This window comes from Beta vulgaris, chromosome 3 (assembly GCF_026745355.1).
Source record: "Beta vulgaris subsp. vulgaris cultivar EL10 chromosome 3, EL10.2, whole genome shotgun sequence".
In the NCBI taxonomy this organism is placed as follows: domain Eukaryota; kingdom Viridiplantae; phylum Streptophyta; class Magnoliopsida; order Caryophyllales; family Amaranthaceae; genus Beta; species Beta vulgaris.
The window spans coordinates 52,424,635-52,442,604 of record NC_079204.1 but is presented as its reverse complement, the minus strand read 5'-3'; the positions used below and the strand labels follow the sequence as shown (position 1 = coordinate 52,442,604).

Genomic DNA, 17,970 nt, shown 5'->3' with positions numbered 1-17,970 from the left:
CATGTTCTTGTATAATTAAATTTGTGTTCTTTGTTTTACACATTCATGTTCTATTTATGATATTATATGCACATACTCTAAAAACTATCATATACAATATCATGTAAAAACAATAGGAACAATATCATCATATATTCATATCTTATATGAATTAAAAATCAAATTTAGTTCGTCGAATTTGCGACTTACTACTTCTATAAAACTCTCGTGCCAACAAGCAGGCCCGGCCCTGGGTGGGCCGAGCAGGGCCCACGCTCAGGGCCCAATTTTCGAGTTCAGTTATTATAAAAAAAAAATTTAAAAAAAAAAAAAAAACTAAGAACTGAAAAGCGGAAGAAACATCAAACATTAGAGTTGAAGAACCAACGTAGGCTATGTTTAGTTCACCTGAAATTTTCTGATCTGAACTTATCTGATCTGAACTTATTTTTTCTGATCTGATCTGAACTTATTTTTTCTGATTACACGATCTTATCTTTAGATTTTCTCATATATAAGAAAAATAATAGTCATGTGGGGTCTTGTTTGATTCGTCTCAGTGAGTACTTTTTATATTCAATTATTATATTTTTTACAATATGTAATGAAAATATAATGATTTTTAAATATAAGCATGACTGATCTGATCTGAACTTATTTTTTTGTGATCTGATCTGATCTGATTAGATCTGAAATAAGCAAAAATAAGGTGAACTGAACATAGCCGTAATCGGTAATCCTCTGACCTTTGTGGTTTTATTCGTCAATCATCAATTCATCATTCGTCGCCTGACGCCTACTATAATTCACTACTATAATTCTCTACTGAATTACTGATTCTCTTTCTCCAATTTTTTCCCCCAAAATTCACATTTATCAAAAAAAGAAACCCTTACAATTTGATTGTTTGATGATTTGTGATTTGTGAATTGTGATTCTTGTTATCATCATTTGAATTCGTATAGTTTATTACTCCCTCTGTCCCAAAATATAGTTCCCGTTTTATTTTGCACAGTCTCCAAGACATACCTTTGACCTACGATATCTTCTATTTCTTATTAGTAAAAAATATAAAAAAGTTGATATGACGAATTTACACATTGAGACGAATCTAATAAAACCCCTCATGAATATGTTTTTTTCAATACATTAGTAAGAATAGTTGGTCAAAATTTTTAAAATTTGACTCCCAAAATAGAAATGAGAAGTATATTTTAGGACGGAGGGAGTAGTATTTAAAGAATTTATGCTGTTGCTCTCTTGTTTCTACATAATGCTTAATATTCATAATTAATACGGTCACTAATCACTTAAAACTCAGAAGGATTAAAACCTGGGAGAAGCAAAGCAAAGGAAGAAAGGGGAAAAAAATGGCGATGACACCAATTTCTAGTGACACATTCAAGCTAGGGTTTATTGGAGCTGGAAAAATGGCGGAAAGTATTGCTCGAGGTGTTGTTAATTCCGGTGTTTTGCCTCCTTCTCGGATTCGAACCGCTCACCTTGGTCTCCCTCGTCGCGAAGCTTTCCAGTCCTTCGGAGTCTCTGTATTCGACAACAATGTCCAGGTTTCTTTCTATCTTTCATAATTCATTACCAAATTATCAATTTTTTCGTGTTTCTACATTAATTTGTAGAATTACTTTCACTTTATTGTACTATATATTTGTAGAGTAAATTTTATTTATGTGTCAGCGAATTTGAGTAATTTAGGTTTGAGATTAGATGAATTTTTATTTTATAGTAATCGGTTAATCGCTTGTGTCGATGATTGATTATCTTTGTCTTTAGTCCTTTTTATCAAATACTATGTGTTTTCAATGGAGTAAATTTGTGGTTTGTACAGGTTGTTGAAGATTGTGACGTGATTATTTTCTCTGTAAAACCTCAAATTGGTACTCGTGCTTTCTCTACAAATTTGGTGCTTCTTATGTTTGAGGTTTTTTCGAATTCTTGGTATCGATGGTGTGACCGCATTTGGTCTAATCATGTATATTAGTTACACAAAATACATTAAAAGTTGAGCAAAACTTGTACCAAGTTATTTTATAAAGTATTGATTATGAATCATTGCAAGAGGTTAAATGTTTATGTGTCTTTGCTTGAATTTGTATATTTGTTGTGTAACTAATACTTGGTTCAACCAAATGCTTTTGGTCACACCGTCAAATTCAAGACCTATTGTTGAGTTTTTTGTGAAGTTTATGGTTTTATTGAATCATTAATAGATTGTTCATTTTTTACTTCCGAAATCCGAGATGTATCGTCAAATACTGGGAACATGGAAGCATACCAAATGACATGTCCAATGTAGAAGACCACTTGTATCAGGCTTACGCATATACATTTGCTTGTTCTCCTAAATGATTGAAAAAATTTTGAACTGTTGAAGATTGAAGATAATATAACGAGACAAGAAGAAAAGGATGTTTTTGACCAGTAAATGGGACGGAGGGACTTTCAAATGGCTTTTTTTTGACAGGATTCAAATGGCTTTATAGATATGCGTTTGTACCAATACGATGTTTCTTTTGGGGGCTGACTCTGTTATTTAACCTGTTTATGTTTTGATATATGGAGCAGTCAAAGATGTGGTGCTACAGTTGAGTCCAAAGCTTTCAAAGAAGCAGCTCCTGGTATCAGTTGTTGCGGGAACAAAACTGAAGGACTTACAGGTATTTTTGGAGGAATATGGGAACTACTAGGGTCTTTATTGGCTTTTTAAGCATCCTTTATTTTTAATCTGTTATCTTATTGCATAGAGCTTTGACACTTTTTAATATGTTTGCTGCTGTGTCTTTAATAGGAATGGGCTGGGCAAAGCCGTTTTATTAGGGTGATGCCTAATACTCCTGCTGCTGTTGGAGTGGCCGCATCAGGTCTGTTTTCATCTTTTGGTATAATTATTATCTGCTACATATTTAAATCATGATACTTTTCCTATTAAGTTTAAGAATGATAATCAAAATTCATTTTTAACATGCTATGGCCTTTCATTCGATTTGTGAACAACCCTCGCTCTTGTTCTTGCTGAATATAGATGTTGGAGCTTTGGGGACTTTGGAGACAGATTACAGTGATAGTCTCTTATACTTCTTTTGAAGTATAATATTTATACATCCTCTTGCTCACATTTTAAGAAATCATTTTTCATTGCATTATAACTAGTTAATTTTGCTTGTGTTTGAGGGACAATCTTTAAAAGCATTGACATTCAAGTGACAAATTATATAAGAAAAGTTAGTTGGATGGACACTTTGAAATGGAGCAGGGTCATAAATTTTGCAGCTTGCTGCGGAAAGAACAGGTTCGGGAACAGCATTTGGGTTTTAGGTATTAGCCTAGTGAAGGAGGGAACTAGGAAACAGAATTCGGGAGAACCAATTGGCAACTTGTAGGGGTGACCTGATTATGTGACACTGAATGAAATCCCTGTCTCTTAACTTGATGACTTGGTTTTTATTTGTCTTTCGTGGTCTTAATTGGAGTCATATCTTCAAAGAAAATAAAAGAAAACTGTCTAGCTAGATAGGAAGGAGTTGGGTAATGTGACTCATCTAAGTCCAGTTGTTAATTCTATAGAATGTTTATTGGTGTTTATTGGCATCATATAGACTGGAAACCAATGTTATGATATTCCTTGTTGATATAATTATCTCCGGCTCAAACTGCCAAGGTATTGTAGTTACTTCCTTTTAAGTAGATAGTGAACATCCGTGAGTTTCAGAATCTGGAAATGACGTATGGGATTGACACCCCAGTTCCTCACTCTTGAGATTCATCATTGATGATTGGTTTACTGAGCGCTAGTTGTTGCAACTGCTGTTGTGTCAACCATTGCATATTGTTTTCTGATAGAGGAACAGCTTAGAGATGTATGCTTTTTCTACCTTCTTTTTCCATTTTTCTTTCTCAAACTCTTATGGGGAAAGAAGGGGGGGGGGGGGGAAGAGGGTTGTTGAACCCTGCCACTATTTATGTAAGACAACTAAGCATTACAAAGTGTGAAACACAGATCAAGCCCTATAATTTAGTATCCAAAACTCCAAATACCAGAGCTTAATTTACAGACACGGTTCTCCACATTTTTCCCCCTCCTAATACTTGCCATAGCAAGGGAATCAGGCACCATATTTTGTTCATAATGCAAGAAAACTTAAATTCTAAGTTGAACAATGAAATCAATCTTATGAAATAAGAATATTGTTCATCCAATAAATAACTTGTAGAAATAATGCTAAGCTGCTCCCCATTGCTCAATTGTTGTTTAATTATGAAAGCATGCAATGGAGCAAGAAGTTTTGCGTTTTCTGAATCCTTCACCACCGACCAAAGAGACATAAATAACTTAGCAACTGCTTGATGAATCTGATTCTGCTAAATATATAATGGGTTTGAGAGTCAATCACTTATTAGCCCAAGTTCCATAAAAAAAAACAACTAGCAACAGGAGTAACTTTGTTTTGTAAGGGGAGCAATGAAAGTAACTTAATATGCTCTTAATTTTGTCAATGTATCTCCTGTTCTCGAATGTGAGAAAATTGGCATGTGGGAGGGTAGTTGGGCAGGTAGTGGATCTCAAACAGATCTGTTCTCTACAGCTCAGCTCTTTGCTTTGTGCAAGCCATTTTGGAAGTCCTTCATGTCTGTTTGACGAGCCTATCTCTGGTTTGTGCTTTCTTGTCCTACCTTATTGTTTCATGATTGCATCTGATCGATTTTGGGTAATGTGCTGACAATGTTTCAGTGATAAGTTTGGGAGGGACAGCAACTGAGGAGGATGGTGATCTTATAGAAAGATTATTTGGAGCAATTGGCAAGGTTTGGAGAGCCGACGAAAAATTGTTTGATGCAATTACTGGTCTTAGGTATGTCAGAATTACTTGAAGCTCTTGACTTATTATTCTAAGCATCTCATGAATATTATGAGGTTAAGCTTGTAACGGATGAAGGTTCATCAGACGAAATCTCTACTAACTGAGCTCTATTGCCCTTGAGATGTATAGTGGGAGTGGGCCAGCATATATATTTTTGGCCATAGAAGCCTTGGCTGATGGAGGAGTTGCTGCAGGTCTACCACGAGAACTTGCCAAAGGTTTAGCTGCTCAAACTGTAAGTTCTGTTTCGACAACGTCTTTACTTGCAATTACATAATTTTGGCTCAGTAACTCCGGAAACCCTAGAGTAATTTTTTAGTTGACTGTTCCCTTCCTTTGCCTTTTTTAATAGTAGTTTGTTTCTTTATTCTTTGTTCATTCCTTTATTTCACCTAGAATACCTTAGTCCTTTGTGTACAACCATCATTTCCTTTGGCTGCAAGTTGCACCTTTCATCATCTATTATCCTGTTAGTGTACAGAATAAGTTGTGCTTGTGAACTTGTTATTCTGTCCTCAACTCAACGAAGTTGTCATTCTTCAACCATAACCCTACTGAAGCGAAATATGTATAAAGTGAGGTGAAGATTTTCATTCTTTTTCTAGGTTTCAGCTCGTTCTTTGTTGTAATGGCTCGTTCTTAAGATGCATCAAAAGAGTGCTGCTGGCATAAAAGCGACATAGATATGTATCTACCATCCAGAAACTCAACTCTTAACATTAGAACTTTGTAACATGACACCTACATATGGATCAAAAAAAAGAAATTTCCGTAATATCCTTCAAATCCATTATTTCCAATGCCCAGTTGATGGTCCATCTCTTACAAACCAGTGATAATGGAACTTTTTTGGAAGTCCTCGGGTACTAGAAACTGCTTTAATCAATTCAAAATTTTCAGTAACATTTCTCCTGTCTGGAAATATAAGTATAATTATGAAATTTGCTTGGCGACATGAGAGTATATTTTGATGGAGGTGATAGCAAATATTATTTGAAGAATTTTTGTTTTAATAATAGATAGCCACACCTTGCTGCGCTGGAGATTGATTCAAAAAAAATCCAGGGGAACCAATATTAAAGAATACCTTGATACTCGAATTGCTCTAATAGCAGTTAAAATCCAAGGAAAATACAAAGCCGAAAGAATAACAGAGAAAATTTGACAATTGCAGGAAACCTCAAGCTGAAGTGTTATCCACCACGTAGATTGTTAAATATAGGCGAATTTCCTTCTCTTTTAGCCAAGCATTATCCGTTGTATCTGTTATGATTATGACCAAGTTCAATGGTTACCCTCCAGGTTCTTGGAGCAGCATCCATGGCTGTTAATAGTGGAAAGCATCCTGCTCAACTCAAAGATGATGTTGCATCACCAGGAGGCACAACTATTGCTGGCATTCATGAGTTGGAGAAAGGTGGATTTCGAGGCACCTTGATTAATGCTGTAGTGGCAGCTGCAAAGCGTGGCCGTGAACTTTCCCAGAGCTAACTTTGTCAAGGAAACATCTCTAACTTTCAATTTTTGAGGGCAGCAGCCAGTGGAGCTGAACCACGCAAAAGGCTACAGAAAATCGTGTATAGTCACTACTCATTGGTAGAGGTCTACGTAATGCGCATTTGTCTATTGTTTTGGCTGAATGCTTGGAATTTTTTACCGCCGGAAGCATATCAGTTATCGAATACTAGCATGCTGTAGTCGACTTTCGAAATAAGTGCCCCTAATTGTTTTCATTGAACAGTCAGGGTAATCTGTAATAGTTTTCTATTTCCAAACAGTGAATTGATATTAGAAGGTCGTCATTTTTCTAGGGTAACAATCTAAAAGAGATGATATCACGTCTATGGTTGAACGGCGGTGCACTGCTGTCCAAGCATTGGTACTTCATTGTCACAAAAGAAACGAGACTATGAGATGACCACGATATGGAGATCATGCCTCATAATAAAAGGATATCATAAATTTTGTATGTTCTTTTGTATATATGAGAGTTTGTTTATAAGAAAACACATGTTTCTAGAGATTGGTTCTCCTTTTTGTAAGCTTCGATATCGACAGTGTTTGGCATACAATTTACTCTATTTGCATAATGTTGCACCTGGTGATTTCCACAAAAAAGAATTTGCATTTTCGCTACTAGGGTCAATGGTGAAATGACAAATGAGAGTGGCACGTAGATGACTTATTATGAGCCATTGATTTGGTAGACAATTCCAATGAAATCTGTTTCCTTTTGCTGTCAAGTATGAACTTGAACGAACATGTGTAAGAGAAGTTTCATGCCAATATTCATAATACGGCATTAATAAAAATCGAAAATAAACCTATATTATGGGACAGAGAATGCATTATTGAAGGTCTTGGTATTAAATGCAAAATTAGAGAAGAGTTTCATGCCAGAAAATTACACTGTCAATAGAGTAACTAAATTCTACTGTGACAAAAAAAAAAAACTGAATTGGACATTCATAAGCGATCTTCAACAACGATTGCATGTATCAAGAAGGCTATACATACAGCCAGGAGAACACTGACAGTAATTGACAATTTATATTACACATTTACTAGCTGAAAAAGATGACCTGTATGTATGATCACATATGACATGAACAAAACATTAAACATATTCAGTCCCTATCTTTAACTAAATTGTTGATCATATTTATCAAAGGAAAAGTTCCTTTTGTCATTATTTCTAGCCTAGAAGAGTTAGAGGCATGAGCAAAAAGAGACAACCCGAAAACAATAAGCTCTGGAAGATATAGCCGAGAAGACAAGAATCCATGCCAATATCGTGGTTCTAGATCAAAAAATGCGTCAAAAAACTTTCTTGTACCCGGCAAATCAAGCTTGAGCAGAATATCCATGCCAAAGCAGAAGAACTCCCTTTGTCGCCTCCTCTCTATAGGCCATAAGTCTCTCCACACTCCTGCAGATAATTCACTTCCAGGATCACTTCTTTCTGAGCCAAGATATTGAACAATTGAATTGGCAACAGTCGGAGCTGCTGCCAAAGTTCTAGCCACCATATACCCAGTAGAAGGATGCACCATACCAGCAGTCCCACCGATTCCCACAACTCTTTGCGGGAGCACTGGAAGGGGTCCACCCATAGGGATCACGCAGCGTTCATCCTCCTCAATGCGCGTCACTTTTATACCAAGGTGCTTCAATCGAGCTTCCATTCTTTGTTGAATATCTTCCATACGAACACCAGGCCGCGCAACAAGTGAAGTTTCCTCCAAGAATATCCTATTAGCAGAGAATGGCATAGCATATAGGAAAGTTGGAATCTTGCTATTTCTCTCTTTTAATTCCATATTACCATCCAAGTGTGAGTCTCTCCAGTCCATGAATAACATCTTATCCACATCAAAAGGGTGACTTTCAACTTCAGCCAAAATGCCATAAGCAACTTGGTAGCCAGGGTTATATGGCTTATCATACTGCACGAGGCATCGAGCAAACCCCGTTGCATCCAAAACCACAGAAGCTTGAATTGTGACTCCATCATTGCATATAAGTAAAGATTTAGATTCCTCATGGATGACTTTTATAACTTTTGCTTGATGGAATTTCACCCCATTCGATATACATTTGTGCATCATTTTCGACTTCAGTAGCTTCCGATTCACCCTTCCATACGGCCTATCAAGATTCTTTTTCAACCCCTCATTAATGTAAACAACAGCACCAGACCAAGTAGTATCAAGGCAATCAAGCAAATCCATAGCTTCAAATTCATCCACCCAAACACCATAGTTATTAGGCCATATCAATCTAGGGAAAGGATCGATCGCACAAACCGAGAGACCCGCCTCGGAAACTTGCTGTGCAACAGCAAGTCCAGCAGGGCCACCTCCCACAACAGCAAGGTCTACCACCTTAGCCTTTGATGGGTCATACAAGGGAAGCTCAACATCAAGGTTTTCCTTCTTGGTCTCTGGAACAAGCTCCAAAAGGGTACTACTACTGGCTCTAACTAACCCATTTTTGCACCATTTTTTATGGGGCTTTCTAATACAACATTGATGTCCCTTTGAAAAACTCAAATTACCCCATTTCTCAGAAAACCCTTGAATTGGGTTGCAAAATTCAAACTTATTATGAATCTTAAGCAAAGTACCCATTTATTTTATTACAAGGACAAAAATGGGAGAAATTCCCAATTGGGTATCCTCCAAATATTCTATATCAATCTAGGGTACTCAAAAAATTGGAAAAAAATTAAAAAAAAAAACTCAACAGATAACAAACATATAAACAGATCCCATTTCATAAATACACTTAATTGCACAAAAAGACATAATTAAACAAAGATTAAAGATGTAATTATAAAGTGTATTTACCAGCTAATGAAGATTAGACACTGAATTTATCCTTTATTTTGTGGAATTGGACGGTTGAGTGTGTCCACTTTCCACCATGAGAAGGAAAACAAGAAAGAAAAAAGATTTTGAGTAGTGAAGAAGTTGGGTGACTATGCACCTTGTGTGGCCCTTGCGGCAAAGCACTAGCAAAACAAGTGGATTTTGTGATGTAGGACTACTTTTGGATTATGTATTTTTTTTATTGAAATTATGGAGGAAATACAAGTACTTCATAAAATGTTTTAGATATGTTGTTGAAATATCTTAATTTATGGGCCAAAATACGCATTTTGTTGTTAGGCACATGAAAATGTAGCCTCAGAAATAGTTTTAAGGTGTTTGGTGTTTGCATGCCTCGCTCTCACCGGTAGTTGTTTGATTTCAGATTCATAGCTTGTGCTAAACATACGTGGTGAGTTTCGAGAGGTACTCACGTCACTATCTGTTTTTATCAATTATCCATTTCATAAATTCTTTTTTCCCAAATAAATAGACCAAAAATTATAAAAGAAACAATCTAATTTTAATATAAAAGTAGACCTAATCACTAAGGGTCTAATTTCTTAAGTTCAATTCAGTTCAGTTCAGGTTCATTTTTTTATAACTATTTTGTTAAATATTATCATTATGTTGGTCTAATTTATTTTACTAATTAATCTTATTATTATTATTATTAATATTATTATTATTATTATTTATTTTTATATCCTTATTATTAAGTATTATTATTATTGTTATTATTATTATTATTATTATTATTATTATTATTATTATTATATATTATTTTGTTCATTATAGCTTTATTCATTATTATTACTACTATTATTAGGAGGAACATGGTTTAGGTCAAAAGCACAAATAAACTCACGTTTTTTAGCCCATAAACCAATCAAATCGCGTCAAAACGGTTTATGATGTACTTTTGCGCGGTCCGACCCAATTATTATTTTTATTACTAAATATTATTATAATTATTAAATTTAATTATTAAAATAGTAATATTAATTTACTTTTTTTAGATATTATTGTTATTATATAATCATCATGAAGTATTAATATATTAATACAAATAATATAAAATAATTATTATTAATTATCATTAATTATTATTATTAATAATTTATGATTATTAATATTATGTATTTATAACTATAATTTAAAAATATCCAAAATACTATTATTATTCATTATTATTACTTATCATTATAATTATTATTTAATATTTATAATATTATTGTTTAAATATTATTTATATATTTATTACATTCAATTTAATTCAATTCAATTCAGTTTAGTTCAGTTCAGTTCAGTTTTTTTCTGCCGAAGAAAACATACAGGCCCTAAATGAATTAAGCTAGTCATTCGAAAGAAATTAACCTAGTCATTATTGGGCTAATTCTCTTTTTAATATTGGACTCACGTCTAATTTTAATTTAAAAAGTAGGCGGTCTCTTACAAGACAAACTCTAAATAAACATGGTTTGAATTATTTGTAATCAGATTTATTTATTTGACTGATCTTTGACCATATTTTTATATTGAGTTAGAAGGAAAAATATATTTATGTTCGACAAAAGTAGATGTTATAGTAGTTGTCATATTAGCATTAGTTGTAAGTTGTCGTATTAATTGTTTGCTGTCAGATATCAACTATTAGAGTTCGACTGTGAAAATTATTCTTTTATGATAATTGGAGTTAGGTAATACTAGTTGTAAATTAGAAAAAATAGCAAGAATAAACTATATTCAATTTGCGAAAGTAACTCCAAAATCTACCTCTATCTTAAAAGCTAATATTTACAGGTTTGCAAAACACTAACTCAAACATTAAAAGCTAACTCAAACACTACTTCACCGAACTCTATCTTTCACCATTATTAAAGTTTTGACTTGGTCCAAATACTAAAAGTTATTTCAAAAATTATTATCGAGCACCCCCTAAGAAACTCTGTTTGATCTGGACTGAATTGGTCTTATTTGATCTGATCTGATATGATTACAACAAAAATTAAAAATAAGTTTTGAAATAAGCTGAAGAGAATATAACTTTATAGGTGCGCTTATAATAATACATTGTACAATATTCGATGTTTTAACAATATTTTTTTGTTAGGAGAGGAAAACTAGGGTTAGACCTAATTAGGAGGTCATCCTAAAAACATCTCTAAGGATGATAATTGAAAAAGATTGAGGAAAATGGTGGAAATAATAAGTAAAATTGGACGCCAAGTGACCCTTGCTAACCATCCAGTCCGCAACTTGATTCACTTCCCTAAAGCAATAAGAGTACCTAACGCTTTGCAACCTACTTGCATCCAAAATAAGAGGATTAATAATTCATAGCGACTTCCAAATATTTGAAATAACATTAATGACATACAAATTTTCTCCTTTAATCTCAACATTAGCTAGACCTAAGGGAAATTGCCGCCTTGATACTTTTTACGGAGCCCAGCCTCAACCTGGAAAATAAAACTGGAAAGAAGGGATACCATTGGCCCCAACCAAGATCACTGTGTCCATGTGATTGCAAATCACAAAAAAATTAGAGGCTAAACCATCTTGAAAATTAACAATATAGATATCCTTTACTTTTTTTCCAGGGTATTTTACTTAAAAAGCTACCACCTTTGTAAAAAAAGCTTATTTTACGGATATATATTTTGTAAATCTGTGGTCCCACCATGCTGGAATCGGAAAAATCGAAAGTTTCATTGTGGAGACCAAGTAATTAATAAGATGTTCTCATTCCCTAATGTTGAAAGATATTTGACGTAAATGGATTCTAACTAGGCGTAATATCATATTGAGGAAAGAGAAATAGTAGAAGTAAGTTGTCATGAAGTCCCAGCTCAAAAGAAACAATAAATAATGTACTTTCCATGAAACTCAAAATTTGTAACTACTATAACTTATAATACTATAATTCATTTAAACACTACATATTTTATACCCTTTTTAAACCCCTATTTCTCAAAAGGTTTACACTTAAAATTGCCTATCATGAATATTATTTTCTCTATCTCATAATATAATGCTCGTTTTCTTTTGCATAGTCTAAAAAATATACCTTTAACCTTCAATATATATATTCAATTTCGTATTAATGAAATATATTAAAAGTTGATATTATGAAAGTATATATCGAGGCAAACCTAAATAAATTAAAAATTTCAAACCTTGACCTCAACAAAGAGAAACAAACACCGTATTATGCGATGGAGAGCCATATTATGCGAAGTTACAAGTCATTACAGGTTCAGATCGGGTTATCAGATCAAGTCATTTTTTAACAGCTCTTTTTTTTAGGGGAAAAGAGAAGTGCATTAATCAAGGGACAAGGTGTCCATGAGTACATAAGGAGCTACATCACTAGGAACATGATTCTCCAAACATTGCTCTACTCCAAATGGCACAACTCTAGCAAGATTATAGGCAGCAATATTCTCATCCCTCTTGATATGAGTAAAACTAATGGAATTAAAAACATTACATATCTCTAGAACATCACCAAAAATAGTATCTAGGTCAGAAAAGTAAAGAGCAATTGTTGTTAACCTTGTCGTCTCCACTTGCGAATCCGACTTAATGATCACGTTGGCTGACCCATGAGCTTTTGTTGGCCTAACCGCCATATAAATGGCCTTGCATCCGGTCACTTCGGGAGGCCAAAATGCACGAACTCTTCGCACAACTGAGAAAGCTATTCTATCCGCCGAGTCACGGGCCACAACACCAAGACCAATCCACCCCTCCTCGCCCACACTTGCATCGGTGTTTAGCTTCATCACATAGTAGGGGGGGGGAACCATCGAGAGGGGTTGCTCGCACTCTTCGCCCTTATACCGCCATATATGCGAGTATATTGGTTGAATTCCTCAACCTGCCGCATGATGCGTTGGCCCAGCACAACCACAGGTTGGCTTTGATGCTAGAAAATTCTCCTATTTCTCTCAGCCCATATATTCCAAATAATGTAGCAGCCTCTCTTAACAACTTTCGGGTCTAGATCCTTCTATCTCACTAAAGTTTCACACATGCTTTCCTCTTCAATATTTTGCAGCAAGTCTCGGCAATCTCCAGCATCCCATAGGCTCGCAAAAACTCGTGCAAGAGAACAATAAGTGTTGTTGGGTTTCGGTCTCACCCGAACAGCATGGGCAAACAGTTTCATCAGTCAAGTGGCGCCTATTAAGAACGTACCTCACAGGAAGGAAGTGTGTGCAAGCCCTCCAAAGAAAATGACGCACCTTTGGTGATACAACTCTATAATATACCCCAAATACAGTGAAAATCATCTAAATTTTCTCCTTTCCCTAGCATGTAAGCAGTTTTCCCCAAGTAGAGCTCATCCTTAGCATATGCCCATGTTAAAATATTTTTCGGTTTTTTCACCAAATACTCCTGACAAAAAAATTTATTCACCAAATACTCCAACTTTTTTCAAAATTCACCATATACCCCTGACTTTCAACAAAATTCACCAGATACCCCAAATTTTGAAAAAAATGACAAACATACCCTTAATGACTAACGGCGGTTAACTCCGTTAGTCATTAGTGTTAATTAACCCTAAAAAACTCTAATTAACCCTAAAAATTTAAAAAACCTAACTAACCCTAACCCCTTCTCTCCCCTAACCCCCACCCCCAACAAACCTATCCCACCAGCCCCCTCCCCTCCCAAGCAGCTCCCCTCCCCCTCCCAAGCAGCTCCCCCTCCCCCTCCACCTCCCACGCAACTATACGCAGCTCCCCCTCCCCCTCCCTCATTCTCCGACGCCGACGACACGATTCTGGCGGTCGTTCGTCGACGAAACGGCGCGCAGCAACAAGTCTCCGGCCAGCAACGAACAGGGCAAAGAGGAAGAAAGAAAACTCCGGCGACATCAGGCGAGAGGAGAGAGGAAGAAATCACGAGGTTAAAGAGAGGGGTTTCGGGTTTTCCATGGGATTAGGATTTTCGGGTTTCCTCTTTGGGGTTACTTCACAGGGAGGAGAGAGAGTGAAATGAACACTAGGGTTGGTGTCGGTGGCTGCGGCCGGCGAGAGTGGGGGATGGGGAAGGGAGGCGCGAGGTACGGGGAAGGGGGGGAGGGGAGGCGCGAGCGAGGCAAGGGACTACCGGAAAAGGGGTTATGGGGGCTGCCGGAAAAGGGGTTATGGGGTCTGCCAGAAATGGGGGTCACGAGGGCTGCCGGAAATGGGGGTCATGGGGGCTGCCGGAAATGGGTGGGGCTGGGGTTGGGTGGTGGGGCTGGTGGGTCTAGGGTTGGGGGTTAGGATTGGATTAGAGAGAGTTTAGGGTTCAGTTAGGTTTAATTAGGTTAATTAGGCTGACTTAGGGCTAATTAGGTTGACTTAGAGCTAATTAGGTTGACTAATGGCAAACTTGTAAATACAGGCTAACGGAGCACTAACGTCCGTTAAAAGTAAGGGTATCTGGTGAATTTTGTTAAAAGTCAGGGGTATATGGTGAATTTTGATATAAGTTGGGGTATTTGGTGAATAAATTTTTTTGTCAGGGATATTTGGTGAAAAAACCGAATATTTTTTGACCGCTCTAAAATTAGAAATACGTTGTTCCTCAAATTCTCCTATTTTCTATCTAATTTTATATTTTTATTATCGTCCACGAGGACCACGACGACGAGGAGAAATCAAACATCCTTCTCGGCTCTGGCTTTACTCTGTAGGGGTTTATCCATTATCATCTAAATTTGAGCAATGACTAGTTCAGCAGAAGATGACGATTTCTCAGTGTTTGTTTTAGCATCGGATTTAGGAATCGACGCTCAACCCTTCCTAAATCCTTCTGAAAGAGACAGAGAACCCGCTGAAACTTGGCATGATTGTCCTTCTTACTTCGCCGACGAAGACTTTTCCGATCTCGAAACTCGTGATTTCTTCCATCTTCATGGCTCTGATAAATCTGGCAATCGTATCTTCCGCATCGTCGGAAAATTCTTTCCTGGTAATTTCCCCCCTTTTTTCTTCATTATCGTTTTTCTAGGGTTTATGAATTGGATAACTATTGAGACTTATATTGCGAAATTCAATATACTTATTTTGTTCTTCTATACGTAATCAAAGTTCATGAAAGTGATTCTATGATCAATTAGCTTAATTAGATGTTAGGGTGTGTTTGGTTGGGAATCCTATCGAAAGACACAGAACACAAACAAAGGAAAATGGGTTCGAATGAGGGTTAATTACCTTGCAACCAAACAAAGGAAAACCCATGAAAACCGCTTTCCATTGTAAATGTTTTCCGTTCAATCAAACACACCCTTAATGCTCTTATTTCTTACTGTAGATTGTTGAAAAAAAAAATTAGCCAGGAATTGTTAGGTAAAGAAGGAAATTTTTTTATTGTCTACTTTGAGGGTGCGTTCTCATAACATGAATTTATTAACCTTGATTGGACCTGATCAGCCTTGAAACTTTTTGTTAAGGCGAAGAGAATGCTCCTTGACTAAGTTTAGCGAGGGCTGGAGGGTTATAAGTGATTAGTTGATTACCACAATGGTGGTTATCTTTGATTTTTGTTAGATTTGTTGTTATAAGGTGTGCATTTTCATGTGAGGTATCTGTGCAATGGTTCTTTCAGCTCAGGTTGTCAGTTCTGAACGATTGAAAAAGTATGTTTTCTACAAAATATACACGGAATTACCAGAGGGACCGTTTTGCATTCTTTACATGCATACTACAGTACAAAAGGAGGACAATTCCCCGGGAATAACCATCTTGCGGTGGATCTATGAGGACCTCCCTGCTGATATTAAAGATAGGCTTCAGGTCGTGTATTTTCTTCACCCTGGTCTACGGTCGAGGCTTGCCTTTGCGACACTTGGACGGTTCTTCTTGAGCGGGAAGTGAGTGCTTTCTTTCATATAATGCCACTTTTAAGTTTGAACTAATAAATTACTAGTTTCTGTATCACAATATTACATATGTTTGATTGCAAAAGTGCATAGGCATTGAGGTACCAATGTTTCTCTCAGAATTGGTTGATTTGGAGGTCTTAAACATCTACTTTTTGCTGCCTATCGTGCGATTTCCTTGGCTGTGGCAGTTTGTTATTCAATTCTGTCTTAAATTTGAAACCTAAAAACATACTTTTCTGTTGTTATTCTTCTTATTATTCTTTTACTAGTTGAAGTATGAGTAAATGTTAAGATCATCGTACAACCTATGTTATACGACTTTTAAAATCTTTAACCCAAAAACTAAATAGGCCCTTCGTTTGAAATGCCTTTGACATGTTAGTTTTAGGCTTGTAAGAGTAAGAGTATATGTTTTCTGGTGTAAGCATGGGGTCTCTGGCTGCATTTATATTATTTGTGTGGCCAGATTGAATTAGATATTAACATGTTATCTGAAGCAAGAGTTCAATGTGTTTTGCTTCAGCATTTTCTGCTACTAGATTGTCATGTGTCCACTATTCCTGTGCAGCCATGGTGTTACTTTGGTGTGTAGCTTCTATGCTTGATGTGTAGTTGTGTACCCCGGACAAAATGGCTGCCAAGTCATCCACAATAGTTTTTCAGATCTCGTGCATGATTTGTAGTTGTGTACCCTGGACAAAATGGCTGACAAGTCATCCACAATTGTTGAACAATTCATATCAATGGTTATATGGAGTAGGTTTTAAAGCATATGCTATTTAGTTGTTTTCTTTTATGAATGTAATACCATACTATTCTGTCACTTAGCTTCAGTATAACTGCAGTTAAGTTGTTTTCTTTTTCTTTGTAGCTTATATTGGAAAGTCAAGTATGTCAGCCGCCTGCAGTACCTTTGGGATGACATTAAGAAAGGAGAAATTGAGATCCCTGATTTTGTGAAAAGCCATGATGACATACTTGAGCACAGACCACTAACTGATTATGGGATCGAACCAGATCCATTGAAATTGACTGAGGTTCCTTCCATGTCCTACTCTCTTGGGAGGTATGATTATGAAGAAAGGTGGGCATCTAGGGAGCGAATATCTTGAGTTTGAACACCTCGTGCCAAAGACTTGGCGAAAAAGAACCCATCATAAAATGTAGAGAATAATTTATGCAGTTGTGGAAACTGGAAAAGAAAGTGTATTGTAATATACCCCATGTAAATCATGGAGATGATGATGATGATCTAAACTAGAGCTACAAAGTGCCTTTGCTGTAAAATATATATACTGAGGGGTAATTGGTTCCTATGGTTTAGGCTCTTTTAGCTTTGCCTTTGGCTTACATGCTATTGTATTCGTACCACTTTAACTCATTTATCTCTAGAAAGAATCTGCTTCTTTTTTGCTTGTCAAAAGTTACTGTGACTTGTATTGTGGTGGATACTGGATTGGCAAGGCATGAATCGTGATCAATTGCAAATGACTGATGATCTCAACATGGGTTTTGCAGAAAGGCTATAGATTAGTTTTTGTTACCTTAACATTATTAATCTAGCTACAATAACATAATCATATTTCTTCACAATCCAACTTTTGTTGCATTAGTTCTATCTTTTATTTGTTTGACGGGGACACCAGAACTCTCTTTTTCATGTAATGGGGTGTATGCGTGGCATCTTTAATGCTACCCAAATCTATTGTGGTTGGAAATGTAATAGAATTTCGATATAGAAACTAGAAAGACTCCGGATCTAATATGACGAAATCGATATGCAACAGATTTGGCTTCCTAAATTTGGATATTGAAGAGCATTTGGTAAAAAAACAAAACAACAGAGAAAATGAAATTC

General features: G+C 36.0%; 3 protein-coding genes across 4 annotated transcripts; 2 read left to right on the top strand and 1 right to left on the bottom strand.

The window, feature by feature from the left end:
- The first annotated feature begins 1,266 nt into the window (after nt 1-1,266).
- LOC104889452 (pyrroline-5-carboxylate reductase) lies at nt 1,267-6,877 on the top strand. Of its 2 annotated transcripts, XM_048641649.2 has the most exons (8): nt 1,267-1,547; nt 1,826-1,874; nt 2,563-2,654; nt 2,786-2,858; nt 4,727-4,847; nt 4,986-5,091; nt 6,031-6,078; nt 6,159-6,347. In XM_048641649.2, the coding sequence occupies exons 1-7, from the start codon at nt 1,350-1,352 to the stop codon at nt 6,043-6,045; spliced, it is 654 nt and encodes a 217-aa protein (XP_048497606.1). In that variant the 5' UTR covers nt 1,267-1,349; the 3' UTR covers nt 6,046-6,078; nt 6,159-6,347. The 2 variants fall into 2 exon arrangements, with proteins under 2 accessions (XP_048497606.1, XP_010672976.1); XM_010674674.4 differs by lacking the exon at nt 6,031-6,078 and having other exon boundaries at nt 1,272-1,547; nt 6,159-6,877.
- Nucleotides 6,878-7,330: 453 nt separating this feature from the next.
- Nucleotides 7,331-9,466, bottom strand: LOC104889451 (lycopene beta cyclase, chloroplastic). Its single transcript, XM_010674673.4, has one exon. It carries the CDS (start codon nt 8,984-8,986, stop codon nt 7,484-7,486), a length of 1,503 nt encoding a protein of 500 aa, XP_010672975.1. The 5' UTR covers nt 8,987-9,466; the 3' UTR covers nt 7,331-7,483.
- A 5,373-nt stretch (nt 9,467-14,839) lies between these two features.
- Nucleotides 14,840-17,535, top strand: LOC104889450 (uncharacterized). Its single transcript, XM_010674672.4, has 3 exons — nt 14,840-15,199; nt 15,836-16,100; nt 16,984-17,535. Exons 1-3 carry the CDS (start codon nt 14,953-14,955, stop codon nt 17,222-17,224), a joined length of 753 nt encoding a protein of 250 aa, XP_010672974.1. The 5' UTR covers nt 14,840-14,952; the 3' UTR covers nt 17,225-17,535.
- Nucleotides 17,536-17,970: the final 435 nt, after the last annotated feature.

Bases quoted from the DNA above. Each gene is read 5' to 3' on its own strand.
- LOC104889451 (XM_010674673.4), bottom strand. From the start codon at position 8,986: ATGGGTACTTTGCTTAAGATTCATAATAAGTTTGAATTTTGCAACCCA.
- LOC104889450 (XM_010674672.4), top strand. From the start codon at position 14,953: ATGACTAGTTCAGCAGAAGATGACGATTTCTCAGTGTTTGTTTTAGCA. The intron at 15,200-15,835 runs GTAATTTCCCCC...TGGTTCTTTCAG, and splicing joins CGTCGGAAAATTCTTTCCTG to CTCAGGTTGTCAGTTCTGAA. The intron at 16,101-16,983 runs GTGAGTGCTTTC...TTTTCTTTGTAG, and splicing joins CGGTTCTTCTTGAGCGGGAA to CTTATATTGGAAAGTCAAGT.
- LOC104889452 (XM_010674674.4), top strand. From the start codon at position 1,350: ATGGCGATGACACCAATTTCTAGTGACACATTCAAGCTAGGGTTTATT. The intron at 2,859-4,726 runs GTCTGTTTTCAT...ACAATGTTTCAG, and splicing joins TGTTGGAGTGGCCGCATCAG to TGATAAGTTTGGGAGGGACA. The intron at 5,092-6,158 runs GTAAGTTCTGTT...GTTACCCTCCAG, and splicing joins AAGGTTTAGCTGCTCAAACT to GTTCTTGGAGCAGCATCCAT.